General features: G+C 46.5%; 1 protein-coding gene across 2 annotated transcripts in view; it reads right to left on the reverse strand.

Moving 5' to 3' along the window:
* TP53BP1 (tumor protein p53 binding protein 1) overlaps positions 1–18527 on the reverse strand; it is a 130181-nt gene that overhangs the window by 79922 nt on the left and 31732 nt on the right. For both annotated transcript variants that reach the window (XM_040414085.1, XM_040414084.1), the window contains exon 6: positions 5411–5551. In XM_040414085.1, the coding sequence (XP_040270019.1) occupies positions 5411–5551 (141 nt within the window). The remainder of the gene's footprint in view (positions 1–5410; positions 5552–18527) is intronic.

Consider the following 18527-nt stretch of genomic DNA (forward strand, 5'->3'; position numbering starts at 1 on the left):
CAGTGAAAAAATGCCGGTTTCAGGCTCTGATCTGCGCTCAGCAGATCAAAGCCTGAAATCAGGTAGTGTCCTCGTGCCTCCCGATCTGTGCCCCCTTCCTGTGCGCCTCCAAGCCCCCCCCTTGTGTCCGCCTGCCCCTGAAGCAGTTTCCCCCGCTCATCTCCATATTCATGCAGCCTGCCCTGATGCGGTCCGCCCCCTCCCCGCCCCATACATTCCTCCTGCCCCCATTTGTGCTGCCTCAGCCTCCCTCAATGCTGGCGGTGCGATGCCGCGGGGCTCCCTCTCCACCATCTGGGCTGCCGCACTGTGATGGCAGCGCCTGATGGTTGCCATGGCAACCGGACGCTTTGCAAAAGCGTCCAGTGTTGCCACCTACAGCGCATCTGATAGTATTATACTTTGCAATGCAAGAGCATTGCAATGTATAGTACAGCCATCAGCCCCACTGGATCTTCAAGATCCAAGAGGGACTTGATTAAAAAAAAAAAAGTGAAAATAATAAAAGTAAAAATAAATAAAAATGTCAAAAAAAAAAATTGCCTTTTCCTATAAAAAAAATTAAAAAAACAAAACAAAACAAAAAAAAACAACACATTAGGTATCACTGCGTCCGTAACGACCGGCTCTATAAATATATCACATGATAGACCCCGTCCGATAAACACCATTAAAAAAAAAAATTATAATATATATTATATATATATATTTAAAAAAAGCCATTTTTGTCACCTTACATCACAAAAAGTGCAGCACCAAGCGATGAAAAAGGTGTATATCAAACAAAATGGTACCAATAAAACAGTCACCTCATCCCGCAAAAAATGAGACCCTACACAAGAAAAATCGCTCAAAAAAAAAAAAAACTATAGTTCTTAGAACATTGAGACACTAAAACATATTTTTTTATTTCAAATATGCTATTATTGTGTTAAACTGAAATTAAAAAAAAATGTGTACATATTAGGTATCGCCGCATCCGTGATAACCTGCTCGATAAAAATATCACATGACCTAACCCCTCAGATGAACACCGTAAAAAAAAAAAAAAAGCCATTTTTGTCACCTTACATCACAAAAAGTGCAACAGCAAGCGATCAAAAAGGCTTATGACCCACAAAATAGTACCAATCAAACCGTCACCTCATGCCGCAAAAAATACCCTATTTAAGACAATCGCCCAAAAAATAAAAAAGCTATGGCTCTCAGACTATGGAGACACCAAAAAATTTTTGGGGTTTCAGAAATGCCATTGTGTAAAACATAAATAAGAAAAAGTATACATATTAGGTATTGCCACGTCCGTAACGATCTGCTCTATAAAACTGTCACATGACCTAACTCCTCAGATAAACGCTGTAAAAATAAATAAATACTGTTCCAAAACATCCAATTTTTTGGTCACCTTGTCCCATAAAGTGTAATAATGAATGATCAAAAAATCCGATGTACCCAAAAATGGTACCAATAAAACCAACTCTTTCTGCAAAAAAACGAGCCCCTGCACAAGACGATCGGCAGAAAAATAAAACACATATGGCGTTCAGAAAATGGACACAGAAAAACATACGGTAATTTATTTTTCAAAAATGCTTTATTATGTAAAACTGAAACAAAGTAAACATATTTTATATCATTGCGTTCATAACAACCTGCTCTATAAAAATAGCACATGATCTTCCCTGTCAGATGAATCTTGTAAAAAAAATTTTAAAAAAATTAAAAAAAAAGGGCCAAAACAGCCATTTTCAGTTACCTTGCCTCACAAAAAACTTAATATAGAGCAATTAAAAATCATATGTACCCCAAAATAGTACCAATAAAACTGGCACCTTATCCCCTAGTTTCCAAAATAGGGTCACTTTTTGGGAGTTTCTACTGTATGGGTGCATCAGGGGGGCTTTAAAGGGACACTGACAGGCCTTCTGAGCATAATTAGCTCTTTATATGCCCCCCTAGGTCTTATAATAAGTTCCTAATTCATATAAGTATTATCCCTGTGCGCATTATAAAACGTTAAAATGAATCTTTATAATCACCTCTCCTTTCTGCCCAAGGGGCGTTCTTTGTGGCGCATTTGTGCCCAGCCGCATCCCAACTGCCGGATCCTTAGACACGCCCATCTAATTAGTATTCAATTGCCGCAATGTGATCCCGGCGAGCGAGGGTGCAGGGCGCATGATCTCCGAATGTCGGGGACTGGAAAATACCGCCCAGCGAAGTGAATACTAATGAGATGGGCGTGTCTAAGGATCCGGCAGTTGGGACGCGGCTGGGCACAAATGCGGCACAAAGAACGCCCCTTGGGCAGAAAGGAGAGGTGATTATAAAGATTATTTTTAACGTTTTATAATGCGCACAGGGATAATACTTATATGAATTGGGAACTTATTATAAGACCTAGGGGGGCATATAAAGAGCTAATTATGCTCAGAAGGCCTGTCAGTGTCCCTTTAAATGGGACATGGCATCTAAAACCAGTCCAGCAAAATCTGCCTTCCAAAAACAATACGGCGTTCCTTTCCTTCTGTGCCCTGCCGTGCGCCCTTACATCAGTTTACGACATGTGGAGTGTTTCTGTAAACCGCAGAATCAGGGTAATAAATATTGAGTTTTGTTTGGCTGTTAACCCTCAATGTGTTAAAGAAAAAAAATTTAATAAAATGGAAAATATGCCAAAAAAGTGAAATTTAGAAATTTCATCTCCATTTTCCTTTAATTCTTGTGGCACACCTAAAGGGTTAACAAAGTTTGCAAAATCAGTTTTGAGTAACTTGAGGGGTGTAGTTTCTACAATGGGGTCAATTATGGGGGGGTTCCACTTTGTAAGCCCCACAAAGTGACTTTAGACCTGAACTGGTCCTTAAAAAGTGGGTTTTGGAAATTTTCTTAAAAATTTTAAGAATTGCTTCTAACGGCCTAAAAAAATAAAATGACATTTCCAAAATGATGCCAACATAAAGTAGACATACAGTAGGTGAACCCGATTTTGTGTCAATCTCGCTCTCTTTCTCGGCGAGATTGAGCACCTACGAGCCCCATCGCGGGAGCCAGCGCCGAGCTGGCTTGCCGCGATGGAGACAGAGCCGTCATAGAAGCGACGGGAGATCCGACTTGGATTCCCGCCAATTCTACACGTGTGCGGCGTTTGTTATGAATCCTGAGGGGGAAGTCCCCGCCGGATTTTAAATAAAAATCCGGCATGGGTCCCCCCCTCAGGAGCATACCGGGCCCTTAGGTCTGTTATGGGTTGTAAGGAGAGCCCCCCCTACGCCGAAAAAAACGGCGTAGGGGGTCCCCCTACAATCCATACCAGACCCGTATCCAAAGCACGCTACCCGGCCAGCCAGGAAGGGAGTGGGGACGAGCGAGCGCCCCCCCCCCCCCCCCCCCCCCTCCTGAGCCGTACCAGGCTGCATGCCCTCAACATGGGGGGGTTGGGTGCTCTGGGGCAGGGGGCGCACTGCGGCCCCCCCACCTCAGAGCACCCTGTCCCCATGTTGATGAGGACAGGGCCCCTTCCCGACAACCCTGGCCGTTGGTTGTCGGGGTATGCGGGCGGGAGGCTTATCGGAATCTGGGAGCCCCCTTTAATAAGGGGGCCCCCAGATACCGGCCCCCCACCCTAAGTGAATGAGTATGGGGTACATCGTACCCCTACCCATTCACCTGCAAGAAAAGTGGTAAAAACACAAATAAACCACACAGTGTATTAAAATATTTTATTTTTCTGCTCCGGAGGCCGCCCCCTGTCTTCTTTATTAGCTCTTTTACCAGGGGGGGCTCTTCTTCTTCCGCTATCCCGACGGGTCTTCTCCGCTATCCGGGGGGTCTTCTCAACTCTCCGGGGTTCTCCTTCTGTCTTCTCCGCTATCCGGGGGGTCTTCTCAACTCTCCGGGGTTCTCCTTCTGTCTTCTCCGCTATCCGGGGGGTCTTCTCAACTCTCCGGGGTTCTCCTTCTGTCTTCTCCGCTATCCGGGGGGTCTTCTCAACTCTCCGGGGTTCTCCTTCTGTCTTCGCCGCTCTCCGTTGTTGACTCGGCGCACCCCGGTTCTTCGTCTCGCGAGACTCGGCGCACCCCGGTTCTTCGTCTCGCGAGACGAAGAACCGGGGTGCGCCGAGTCAACAACGGAGAGCGGCGAAGACAGAAGGAGAACCCCGGAGAGTTGAGAAGACCCCCCGGATAGCGGAGAAGACAGAAGGAGAACCCCGGAGAGTTGAGAAGACCCCCCGGATAGCGGAGAAGACCCGTCGGGATAGCGGAAGAAGAAGAGCCCCCCCTGGTAAAAGAGCTAATAAAGAAGACAGGGGGCGGCCTCCGGAGCAGAAAAATAAAATATTTTAATACACTGTGTGGTTTATTTGTGTTTTTACCACTTTTCTTGCAGGTGAATGGGTAGGGGTACGATGTACCCCATACTCATTCACTTAGGGTGGGGGGCCGGTATCTGGGGGCCCCCTTATTAAAGGGGGCTCCCAGATTCCGATAAGCCTCCCGCCCGCATACCCCGACAACCAACGGCCAGGGTTGTCGGGAAGGGGCCCTGTCCTCATCAACATGGGGACAGGGTGCTCTGAGGTGGGGGGGCCGCAGTGCGCCCCCTGCCCCAGAGCACCCAACCCCCCCATGTTGAGGGCATGCAGCCTGGTACGGCTCAGGAGGGGGGGGGGGCGCTCGCTCGTCCCCACTCCCTTCCTGGCTGGCCGGGTAGCGTGCTTTGGATACGGGTCTGGTATGGATTGTAGGGGGACCCCCTACGCCGTTTTTTTCGGCGTAGGGGGGGCTCTCCTTACAACCCATAACAGACCTAAGGGCCCGGTATGCTCCTGAGGGGGGGACCCATGCAGGATTTTTATTTAAAATCCAGCGGGGACTTCCCCCTCAGGATTAATAACAAACGCCGCACACGTGTAGAATTGGCGGGAATCCAAGTCGGATCTCCCGTCGCTTCTATGACACGCTTGCTGGGATGTGCTGTCACTATTCCAGTGAGTGCGAGATCTCGGCACCATGTCGCCGAGTATCAGCGCGACGCTGTCGTGCTAAAAGCACAATATCACAAACACCTACTGTATGGGAAATGTTAAGTAATAAATATTTTATTAGGTATAACTTTCTGTTTTAGAAGCATAGAAATTGAAATTTTGAAAATTGTGCATTTTGAAAATTTTTGGGTAAATTTGGGATTTTTTCATAAATAAAAGGTGAAATATATTGACTCAAATCTATGACTATCATGAAGTACAATATGTCACGAGAAAATAATCTCAGAATGGCTTTGATAAATAAAAGTGTTCCAAAGCAATTACCACATAAAGTGACGCATGTCAGATTTGTAAATTTTGACCTGGACACTGGGGCATCAATGACCCTTGGTCATGAAAGGGTTAAAGAGAGCTCCTCCATACCTGTTTGGTTACATTCTTGTGTCTGAGGTTCAGAGTTTGTTACATCTTCCATTCCAGCACCTTCCTTTGTACTTTGGCCTGCAAGATCTTGGCTCTGGGATAATTCCAGCACTCCAAATGCCAGCTGTGAGGTTCCAGAATCTGAAAACGATGCAAACAGTGTGTGAGACAAGTATGACTTTTTTGAAAAAAAAAACACTTTAACATGGATGTGTTGGCCATTAAAAATTCCATCTAAATCAACATGTGAAACACTTGGGCCTTTAAAAGGGTTTTCCAGTTTTATCTTAACCACTATACAGTAGTACCTCAAGTTATAATATTAATTGGTTCCGGGACACCCATTATAAGTTGAAACCAACTTCAGACCATAAGTCTATGGAAAACCAGTAACTGATTCCAAAGCCCCCAAAAATGTCAACTCGAAATAAGGAAGAAAATAGTCTGATAAAAAGATCTTTCGCTCAAAGATCGTTTGTGAAATAAAGAACATTCCCAAAAGGATCTTTCCTCCATCTCCCCCGCCAATCTAATCTTTACAATAGGTCATCAGTATATTTGGCCAAACAACCCCTTTAAGAACTGCTCAGGCAAGATGACTACCCCTATAGTCATGTTCAGGAAATACAATAAAAAAAGAATCTAGTTATAAAATAAAAAACTGATTAAAAAAAAAAAAAAAAAAAGGGATGTGTCACTATCTGCTTTTAAACTGGCAGAAAAAAAAAAAAAGCTACCGCCTCCCATCTACAGAAGTAAACCCAAGGATCATTGCTTAAATGATTGAACTTAGCATGCTGCATATTAAAGAGCACATTTTAATGAACTAACCCCTTAGGCCCCTTGCAGACAAGCATGTCCGGATTAGGTCCGGATGCGTTGCATATGCGATCAGGGAAAATCATGCGAGTAGGTACGCAATTGCAGTCAGTTTTGACTGTGGTGGCATTCGGATGTTCAGTTTTTATCGCGCGGGTGCAATGAGTTTTGCACGCGTGTGATAAAAGAAAAAACTGACTGTGGGACCCAGACCCGAACCCGGACTTCACTGGAGTTCGGGTTTGGGTTAGGTGTTCTGTATATTTTATTATTTTCCCTTATAACATGGTTATAAAGGGAAAAACAAGATTTTTGTGAAACTCACCTGTAAAATCTCTTTCTCGTGTAGTTCATTGGGGGACACAGGACCGTGGGTATAGCTTGCTGCTGCCACTAGGAGGCGACACTAGGCTGAAAAAAAGACTTAGCTCCTCCCCTGCAGGCTATACCCCCTCCAGCCTGGAGAGAGCATGTCAGTTTGTGCTCAAGCAGTAGGAGCAGTAGAAAACATGTGCCAAGTAAAAGAGAATGCAACAAACGCTAGCGGAAGCAAGCCCGCTTAACACGCGACCGGCAACCAGACATCGCTATCAACAATAATAAATACTGGGTGGGTGCTGTGTCCCCCAATGAACTACGCGAGAAAGATTTTACAGGTGAGTTTCACAAAATTCTCGTTTTCTCGCTGGTATCATTGGGGGACACAGGACCGTGGGACGTCCTAAAGCAGTCCACGGGGAGGGAAAAAAATATATATATACGCCCATGGAAATAGCACTCTCGAGAATGCTTAATGCACTACTGCCTGAGAGACCAGGCGGCCCGGAGCAGCACTGGCGATGCCTAGGAAGCACCTGGCAAAAAAAACTTGGTGAACGTGTGCCAGGAAGACCAAGGTGCTGTCTTATACAACCGCAAAGCTGATGCAGGGTGAAACATGTATCTCACGAAGAGCTGACCGCTGGTCAGATGTCCCGAACTCCACTGGGCGGTGCCTTGCCCCGGGAGCGGAATGCCTAAGCAGCCACCAACGGATCCACCTGGAACACCCCTTGGAGACCATCGAGCCCTTCCAAGGACCTCCAGGAATGACCAGGTAGAAATCCGCACGGCGGAAAGAGCTAGTCATGGACAAGCAAACCTCCGTACTCTAATTCATTCTGATGGAGAGCTCACTCTCTCGAGTGCGAGGGAGAAGGAAAAACAAGGGAAAACAATGTCCTGTCGACGTGGAAGGCGGAGACTACCTTCAGCAAAAAAGAAGGTAATGGGCGGAGCACTGCCTTATGCGAGTACCTGACAAGAAAAACGTACTTACAAGAAAGGCGCTCCCAAAACCCAAATTTGTTGGGTGGAAAAGCCCGCCCCCAGGAATGCCACCTTCCCAGAAATAAAAAGAGGGGAAGAAGATTTGCAGAGAGGGGTCATGTTCCCCAATGAAATGCCACCAACGACCCATCGGTCACCTGGGCGAAACCAGGTACCTGGCCCTAACTCTGGATGCAGAATCAAAATCCCAGACCACAGGATATACCTCTGCAAGAGACGCTCCACAGAAGCGGTCGATTGGCAGACCGATGCCCCAGAGCCGAAGAGCTGGTTGATAACCCATAGAGAAAAATGTCTGAATCAGACACGCCCCACCGCAGGCCAAGGAACCAATACATGTGAGATAGGTAGAGTAAAGCCGGTGCGAGAACCACCGACGGTGAGGAGGGCCGTCAGTGACCATATATTGACAGCGTGGCAATGCCGCTTGACTAAAATTTCGACCTGGCCAAGATAAGAGAAATACCCCTGCTGGATGGAGAGCGATGACGACGTCCAATGCCCCACCCGTACCAGAGAACACTGGTCAGATAGGAAAAAAATTATATGGGGAGTCCAGAGCAGTGCCACGCATGGCTACTGGTCAGGTAGATAGAAGGGAGAGACAAGCAACCAGCAGCTTGAGGAGGAAGAAGAAATAGAAGAGATGTTCCGTTCCAGGAACGAAACGTCCATCAGCGGTGGTAAGGCATGACAGGAAAAGGTAGGATCACCATCGGACTGACATTACTCATGCCATAAGAGAGATAATTTTAGATACAGGTAGCACTCCCAGGATCAATAGGAAGGATTCACCTGTAGAAGGAGGGTGTGGAGGAGTCACAGTCCACCAGCCGGGACCGGAACAAAAACCCTGTGTCAATGCAGATGAGGGGAAGGTGGTAACGTAGGAGCCACCAAGGCTTGCGGGGTGGCCGTGAACCCGGAGCCAGAGATGGAAGGAAAGAAAAAAAAAAAAAAAAAAAAGTCAGGGCAAAGCTCATTCCCCATCTGGGACTGGCACTATACAGAAGAAGCCACAGAATGATAGTGGCGGTGCCATCCTCCGCCTAAGAAGGAACCCATGCAAGGGGAACCACAAGTGTATTGCTAGCATCATATTCCAGCTGAGGAGGGGGCCACACGGCAGAAGCCACCGAATGCGGCGCTAGAAGAATCCGCCACCAAACAAAAGGAGCTGTGGAGGAAGAACCCTAGTATGTCGTGACAACGTAAAGACCCCTCGTGTCATTGTAGTCACAGCATGTCCCGTCAATGCTGAGGGGAAGGTCTGAGGACTTGCAGTATAAGTCATGAAACCCTACAGCCCCACTGAAGTAGAGCTAGCCTAAAACATCCCACCGGACAAGGGCGCCGAACAGGAGCAACCGCCAAGCTAGCGTCAGGGAAGAACCTCTACCCGGGAAGAACCTCTACCTGAGGGGGGACGCCCCACTGCAACAGCACCAGCGTAAAAAGGTGCACATGCGGAGGAGAACACACTGTAAAACTTAAACCAGAGTGTCAGCATAACCACTTTCCCAGATAAGGAGGAGTGGAGCTAGAGAATACACAGAGTCAGTGCGACCCTCGACTCGCTGGAGCAGATTCACAATATTATGTGCAATGGCGTACACCCTTCACCTTGCTGAGAACAAATACCATGACCAAATGAGATGTGGGTCTCTAGGATACTGAAGTGTTGCCGGGTAACTCCCTGAGAGGACAGAGGGTGACATATTCAAGCCCCAAACCAGTATCGGCAAGAAAAAGGGCCACAACGGGGAACTAGCCACGGTATCCACTGTGGGCATCCATAGTTACCAGATGAATAGTCCAGGGCCCAAAAAAAGCTAAGGCAACTAGAACCCTGGCACAGTGGAGGTGCAGCATCTCAAGATGCTTAGTTATCCACCCGTTAGCTATCACTAACGAAAGGGTAAAATAACAGTAAGCATGGAGATGTCGATGTGACTGAAGAATAACCTCCAGTGGTAGTGCAATATTCCGCTTAAGGAAGGGGGTAGCGCAACAGTCAGAACCGTATCCAATGATACTGGAAGTACCCCATCGATGGAGTTTGACAATGCGTACGTTGAGCACTGCCTCAGTGGTAGTGCAAAAGTTCCGCCCTAAAGCGGGAAAAACACATACGGCAAGAACTGTATCCCGAGGAAGTGTAGGCACCCCACCTAATGAAAGGGGTAATGCATACTGCAGGAACTGAATAATAAGAGATTATGCCACTTAAGGAAAAGGGTATGCATATCGCGAGTCCTATATCCGGTGATAGTGCAATTACCCCACCTAGAGAGGGGTAATGCATACGGGAAACACTGTGCCATAACGCCACCTATGGAAGAGGCTAATGCATATGGTAAGTATTGTACCCATGGAAATGCAATTCTGCAACCTACAGAAGGGGGAACGCCTACCGCCGGCGCTGAAGCCCGTGCTAGCGCAGTTAGTCCACCTATGGAAGGAGGTAATGTCTAAGGCAAGTACTGTATCCAGTAAATAGTGCAAATACTCCGCCTAAGGAAGGGAGCAATGCATACGACAAATACTGCTGCCTACCGTGAACGCAAACTTGGAAGATTGCGCTAGGCAATGACAGAGTCCGAATCAGTGATCCCCCCCTTCCTCGGACAGAACCTCTCCAGGGAGGAAGGGTGCGTCTGAGCGTGACCCTGGGGAGGAAGGTTGGGGGTGTGGGAGTGACAGAGGAGGAAATACGTCCTGCTCTGGTCCGCTTGTGTGCAATCTTGACTCTCAGAGTCTTGTCCATGGCAGCCGCAGACTGCCCTGGTGGGATTTATCATCCAAATTACCCAGGGGAGGGGAATGGGAACTTCCAGAGGTTCACTCACCAGACTGCGTAGGCAGTGTCTTATCAACCAAACGACCCCGGAGGGTGGATTGGGAAGGTTCAGTGGTCCTCCGCTGGATTGCGCAGGTAGTGCTTATCAACCAAGCGACCCCGGAGGGTGGATTGGGAAGGTTCAGTGGTCCTCCGCTGGATTGCGCAGGTAGTGCTTATCAACCAAGCGACCCCGGAGGGTGATTGGGAAGGTCTGGGGGTCCACCATTGGATTGCGCCGGAGGGGCTTATCAACCAAACGACCCCTGAGGGTGATTGGGAAGGTCCGGAATGCTCCACTGGAGTGCGCAGGCGGAGCTTATCAACCACACGACCTCGGAGGGTGAGTGGGAAGTCCTAAGCAGTCTGTGCTCATCAATCAAGCAACTCAGGATGGTGGATTGGGAAACCACAGAGGTCCTCCTCTATCCGGGATGCACTTTAGTTTTTATTTTATTTATTTATTTTAAAATGGATGCCCAGCCTCAAGTGGGCAAGAGGCAGGGAGGGGTTAAAATGTGCAGCAATAAAACCCCTTGCACCGCAGATAGTATAATCTGTGCCAGCCTCAAGGCGGTGGCTGGCCAGTAAGGGTTAACCTCCTGGAGGACCGGGGGCAGGGCTCAGCGAGCTACTGGGGGAGGGCGAGACTAGGCAGGAAGGATTTGCGTCAGACCGTGCACCTAGTAGGAGCATGGCTGACCGGGATGTCACTGCCGGCTGGCCGGAGTACAGAGCGAATTGGAGCTGCTGGGACCGGAAACGGAAGGGAGGTAGGCTCAAGTGAAGCCAGGGTCCAGTCATCCTGTGCAGGCTTTAACCCTTCTGGAGCGGCGCGCACGGCGCCTGCTGCCTAGAAGGGTGGATAATAGCTCTGGGGAGCGGGAAGCCTCCTCCGCTTTCCTCCCTGCATGACCGCTGGCAGTAAAGGTCCGGACCGCAGCAGCGCGGTGGCGCCAGCCAAGGCGACCCCTTGGCTGGCGGGAAGCAGGGGAGCGAGGCTGCCCTGGTCCTCCTTTTTCTTCTGTGGGGAGGTAAGGTGAATTTTTCTCACCGGTCTTGCTCCCTGGGATAACAGAGAGGCTGGGCAACTTTGTTTCCCAACCTAAAAGGAAAAATAAAAGAATCAACTAAGAAAGCTGCCCTGCATAAAACAGGGAGGTCTGCCTCCTACGACACTAAGCTAAAAACTGACATGCTCTCTCCAGGCTGGAGGGGGTATAGCCTGCAGGAGAGGAGCTCTTTTTTCAGCCTAGTGTCGCCTCCTAGTGGAAGCAGCAAGCTATACCCACGGTCCAGTGTCCCCCAATGATACCAGCGAGAATTAATAGCATTCTAAATACAGAATGCTTAGTAAAATGTAGATTGAGGTATTTAAAAAATAAAATAATATAAGAACTTACCTTATCCAATTGATCGCGTAGCCGGCATCCTCTTCTTGCTTCTTCTTTCAGGACCTGCAAAAGGACCTTCAGTGATGTAATCGCGCAGCGCAGGTCCTGCTGAATGAAGATAGAAATCTTCATTCAGCAGGACCTGCACCGACGTCACAGAGCTCACCACGTGGTGAGTGCGATTATGTCACCGAAGGTCCTTTTCCAGCCAGGTCCTGCAAGAAGAAGAAAGAAGACAAGCCCGGCTGCGCGATCAAGTGGATGAGGGGAGTTCCTTTTTTTTTTTTTTAACCTCACAAATGGACCTTTTACTTAGCATTCTGAATTAAAGAATGCTATTATTTTCCATTATAACCATGTTATAATGGAAAAATAATAAAGTAAATGGGGTCCCAGGTAACTCATCTCTCGTCTCCTTAGCAACTATGCGTGAAAAATCGCATTGCATCCGCACTTGCTTGCGGATGCTTGCGATTTTCACGCATCCCCATTCATTTCTATAGGGCCTGCGTTGCGTGAAAATCGCAGTACATAGGACATGCTGCGATTTTCACGCAACGCACAAGAGATGAGTGAAAATCACCGCTCATCTGAACAGCCCCATTTTAAGTGAATGGGTCCGGATGCAGTGTGGGTGCAATGCGTTCACCTCACACATTGCACTCGCACGGAATTCTCGCTCGTGTGAAAGGGGCCTAAGGGGAACAGCGATTTTAAGTTTTTTCATTTTTTAATCCCTGCCTTCCCAGAGCTTTTTTATTTTCCCATTTACATAGTCATGAGGGCTTATTTTTTGTGCTTTCTAATAGCACCATTTTATATGGCAAACGATGTAATGGGAAGCTGGAGAAAAAAAAATCCAAATGGTGTGGAATTGAAAAAAAGGAAAACGGACCTGTTCATTCTCTAGGACACTTCAATTACCGCAATACTACATTCGTACCATTTGTACAAATTTTCTTATGTTTTAATACTTTTAAAAAAATTAAATACAATTTTCTTAGCATCACCACATTCTAACCCTCATAATTATTTTATATCTATGTCCACATAGTTGTGTAAAGGCTGTTTTTGTGAAAAGATCTGTAGTTTTTAGTGGTGTCCGGTTTAATTTTTTCCTGTTACGCCATTCACTGTACAGGATAAATATTTTTGGGTTTTAATAGTAAAGGGGGGGGTGGGCGACTTATTTTTAGTCCTCTTAGGGGACATTGACTGAGGATATAATATTGCAAACTATGTGAGATTCACTATGTTCACCACAGGCAGGGGCTCATCAGAACCTCATTATTGCAGGCCTTGGAGCCTTCAGAAAGACTGATGGTGCCATAACAACGGAATGGTTCCCTCAATTTCAGCGCGGGAAAATCTTTCAGTCCCCGGAAGCATTCCCCGGAAAAGACCGCTCAGATGCTGTGGTCACAATTAGTCATATAAACACTTAAGATGTTATGGTCGTGTCCAGAGTTATCGGCGATCACGGACTAAGCCTTCAGGTGTCAGCTACATAAAAATGCAGCTATGGCAAGGGCTTAGCTCCTGAGTGGGTAACATCTTAAAAGTCCCGATAAGGAGATAAGGAGTAACATTTGAGCGGTGCTTTTGGTAAATCGGCCATCCAATTCAAGAAAAAAATAAATTCACATTAACTGGGGAATGAACAGAACTTCCTTCTCATCTTTTCAGCTGCAGATCAGGCTCCTTTTGCCTGATATATACTGTGCATTTGGTAGCCCATGAGACTTCCGCTGCGATTGGATTGGCCAGCACTGCTCACATGAACATTGAGGGACAATCCAAGAGCAAGGTTGGACAGATAGGTAGTGTGCATCAGGTAGTCTGAAGAGTGGTGCGGCCACATTGAATGGCAGAAGAGGAGTTTGGGAATTAGCAGATCTGCAACTAAAATGATGAAAACGAGGGAACCATGTAACTGTTCAGTTCGTCCCTCAGTTAATGCAAATTTGTTTTCTTGAACCAGAGGGTTAATTTAAATTATTGGGGGAAATGAATTCTAGTTAATTCTCCAACATGTTGCAGAATCAAACAGAGCAGAATAGCTGCATGAAATCATTTCTGCAATGATTAATTTCAATCCCATAATAATAAATTACTTGTTCCCCGTATTGTGCTCAGCAACAGTCCAAATTCATTCAGACTGCTACATAACTTCAGAGGCCTGAAACATTTAATCCACCAAGGGAAGAAAGAAAAGTGTTCTTTTGGGAAACACCTTGTTCATGTATTAAAGGGGTATTCCCACCTAGACACAGATATGCCATAAATATCCGACAGGTGCAAGTCAGAGAAGTGAAGCCTGCATCTGTCGTAAGAACAAAGCCAATGAATGAAGAAGTGTCTGCAAGTGTGTGACTCTCTCCATTCATGCTTAGTTACTTATTTTTGCAACTTCCACAGAAGTGGATGGAAAGACCTGTGCATGTGCAGCCACGTCCTCATTCATGGCTGCATTAGAGGGAGCCTCATCGCCAAGACAGGTGCAGTTCCCAGAGGTAGAATCCACAACTATTGGGCATTTATGGTATATCCTGGGAACATGCCATAACTGTCCTGAGGAGAATACCCCCTTAATTTGCCAGAAATCAAAAACCAACAGGACTTTAGAAGTCTTTAAAATTAGGATTACTGTTACTTCAAGAGATGTTTTTAAAATTAAAATTATAGTTACTTCAAGTTCTGCCGCCACAAGGGACAGGGTATTATTCTCTAACATCCCCTCCCTTTGCGCTGCGACTCCATCCTTCTTTTCATCCAATAATACAGTTAGGTCCAGAAATATTTGGACAGTGACAAGTGTTGGCATTTTAGCCATTTACCAAAACATATTCAAGAGACAGTTATATAATAAATAGGAGTTTAAAGTGCAGACTCTCAGCTTTAATTTGAGGGTAGCCACATACTAATTGGAGGAAGGGTTTAGGAATTATAGCTCTTTAATATGTAGCTGCCTCTTTTTCAAGGTACCAAAAGGTAATTGGACAATTATCTCAAAAGCTATTTAATGGGCAAATACCAGTGGGTTCACCACAAGGTGCAAACCATTAATCAGCCTAAAAAAGGGCAGATTAGACTTTGCCCAAAAAAAAAAAAAAAAAAACCATCTCAAGAAGCCAGCCCAGTCCAGTTCTGGAACAACATTCTTTGGAGAGATGAAACTAAGATAAACCTGTACCAGAATGATGGGAAGAAGAAAGTATGGAGAAGGCTTGGAATGGCTCATGATCCAAAATATACCGCATTCTCTCTAAAACATGGCGGAGGCAGTCTGATGGCATGGGCATGCATGGCTTCCAATGGCACTGGGTCACTAGTGTTTGACTATAGCCAATGTATTCCTGTCAGGAACACATCGGAGCCCTTTTGCACCAGCGTCAAGGTATCTCAGTGTGGCATGGGTTCCTACCACTAGACTACCTACGGCGTGTGAACACGGTCTCAGAGGTGCTAAGATACAACTTGCAGCTAAGCTCCCACATACCTCCATAGTGAGATCACTCAGGTAGTGGGAGAGATGAGAAGGCTGGAAGCCCCACCTATAACAGGCCATGTGACACAGGCTACCAGCGGTATGCAATGGCACAGTCTAAAACATATCAAGAGAAATAACTGAAATAAAGTGGCCTAAATGGGAGGAAATGCTCAAAAACCCCAAACACCGCGGCGAGTTTATAACCGGGGGAGCAATTCCTCCGCATGTGATCCGTTGCTAACAGCAATCCCCAGCAAATATGCATACTGTGTCACATGGCCTGTTATAGGTGGTCTTTCAGCCTTCTCATCTCTCCCACTACCTGAGTGATTTCCCTATGGAGGTATGTGGGAGCTTGGCTGTAAGTTGTATCTTAGCACCTTTCAGACCGTGTTCACACACCGTAGGTAGTCTAGTGGTAGGAACCCGTGCCACACTGAGATAACTTGACGGTGGTGCAAAAGGGCTCTGATGTGTTCCTGACAGGAATACATTGGCTAAAGTCTCAGTTCTTAACATCAGCTTGAGGGATTAGCCAGTGTTGTCAGTTGCATATCATTGTGGTGCACCTTTCGCAGTGATTTATGCATTTGTATATTCGCATCCACACATTATCCCATCTTGTGTAGGATGCTTTTGTGGTGCATGTGGTCCGCTGCCGACATCCTCCATTGTATGCATTTTTGCTAGGGATTGGCGTTAGCAACGGATCACATGCGGAGGAATTGCTCCCCCGGTTATAAACACGCCACGGTGTTTGGGGTTTTTGAGCATTTCCTCCCATTGAGGCAGCATGCACACTGCCGTTGTTTTGGTCCGCATCCAAGCCGCCGTTTTGGCGGCTCGGATGCGGACCCATTCACTTCAATGGGGCCGCAAAAGATGCGGACAGCACTCCGTGTGCTGTCCGCATCCGTCGCTCCATTCCGTGGCCCCGCAAAAAAAATTTTGAACATCTCCTATTCTTGTCTGCGCTTTGCGGACAAGAATAGGCATTTATATTGAAGGCTGTCCGTACAGTTCCGCAAATTGCGGACCGCAAAACACATCACGGTCATGTGCATGAGGCCTTAGGCCACTTTATTTCAGTTATTTTTTCAGATCCAAAGTGGATTCGTTCAACACTACATTTTAATGCTGTCCGTAGACCTGTCTCCATATAGCATTAAATTGTATTGCCTCCGTGGACTTCGGTGAATGAATTCGGTAATCACTTTTGTGTCCGGTTTGTTACCGAGCTTATTGATGATGTGACTGAGGATAGAAGCAGGCAGATGAATTCTGAAGTGTACAGGCATATACCTTCTGCTTGGATTCAACCAAATGCAGAAAGGGCGATTGGGTGGCACTTCACAATGACCCAAAACATACTGTGAAAGCAACCCAGGATTTTTTTTTTTAAGCCAAAGAAAAAGTGGAATATCCTGCAACGGCCAAATCAATCTCCAGATATCAACCCGATCGAGCATGCATTTCACTTGCTTAAGACAAAACTTAACCACCTCAGCCCCTATAGCTTAAACACCCTTAATGACCAGACCACTTTTTACACTTCTGACCTACACTACTTTCACCGTTTATTGCTCGGTCATGCAACTTACACCCCAAGGTATTCAATGATGGGCATGGCGAGTTCATAGAATTTTTTTTCTTTTGCCACAAGTTAGCGGAAATTGATTTTTTTTTTGTTTTTTCTCACAGTCTCCCTTTCCGCTAACTTGGGACAAAAATTTCAATCTTTCATGGACTCAATATGCCCCTCAGCGAATACCTTGGGGTGTCTACTTTCCAAAATGGGGTCACATGTGGGGTATTTATACTGCCCTGGCATTTTAGGGGCCCTAAAGCGTGAGAAGAAGTCTGGAATATAAATGTCTAAAAAAAATTTTACGCATTTGGATTCCGTGAGGGGTATGGTGAGTTCATGTGAGATTTTATTTTTTGACACAAGTTAGTGGACTATGAGACTTTGTAAGAAAAAAAATTAAAAAAAATTTCCACTAACTTGGGCCAAAAAAATGTCTGAATGGAGCCTTACAGGGGGGTGATCAATGACAGGGGGGTGATCAGGGAGTCTATATGGGGTGATCACCCCCCTGTAAGGCTTTGGTCGTCTGTATGTGTTTTGCGGATCCGATCCATGTATCCGTAAAAAACATACGGACCTCTGAATTGAGCCTTACAAGGGGGTGATCAATGACAGGGGGGTGATCAGGGAGTCTATATGGGGTGGTCAGGGGTTAATAAGGGGTTAATAAGTGACCGGGGGGGGGGGGGGTGTAGTGTATTGTGTAGTGCTACATATTACTGAGCTGCCTGTGTCCTCTGGTGGTCGATCCAAGCAAAAGGGACCACCAGAGGACCAGCTAGCAGGTATATTAGACGCTGTTATCAAAACAGCGTCTAATATACCTGTTAGGGGTTTAAAAAAAAAACGAACGAACGCCTGTGTGCGCGCGTTCGCAGGAAATCTAGTGTCTCGCGAGAGGACGCGTATATGCGTCCAGGAGGAATGAATCGACCGCCTCCAGGACGCGTCGCTGCGTTCGGCGGTGGTTAAAGGGGTTGTCTCATCTCGTCATTACTAAGGCGAGGTGAAAGACATTTAGAGTACTCAGGTGCTCTGTTTCAGTAGCTCTCACTGTTTGCATGAGAGCTACTGAAACAGCGTAGCACAAGAAGCTATGCTGTTTCCCTAACTCAGAATCAGCATAGCTTGTTGTGCTATGCTGTTTCAGTAGCCATCATGCACGGCAATAAGAGCCATTGAAACAGTAGAACACCGAAGCGCTCTGCTGTTTCCCAGCCGGGAGGTGGTCAGAACGGAGTCTCATTTTGCCTTAGTAACGGCAAGAGGAGACAACCCCTTTAAGGCAGAAAGACCAACAAACAAGCAACAACTGAAGACGGCTGCAGTAAAGGCCTGGCAAAGCATCACAAAGGAGGAAACCCAGCGTTTGGTGGTGTCCATGGGCTCCAGACTTCAGGTAGTCATTGCCTGCAAAGGATTCTCTACAAAGTATGAACACATAATTACTTTTGAAATGAGGAGGCTTTGTAGAAAAATGGTTGCAATTCCTAAACATTTCAAAGGATATTTTTGTTCAACCCCTTGAATTAAACCTGAAAAGCTACTCTTCAATTTCACCACAGTTACTTCATTTGAAACCCAATGTGGCCGCATGCATAGCCCAAATCATGAAGATTGTGTCACTGTCCAAATATTCCTGGACCTAAAGAACAGAT

The sequence above is a fragment of the Bufo bufo genome, chromosome 1, assembly GCF_905171765.1.
Source record: "Bufo bufo chromosome 1, aBufBuf1.1, whole genome shotgun sequence".
NCBI lineage: Eukaryota > Metazoa > Chordata > Amphibia > Anura > Bufonidae > Bufo > Bufo bufo.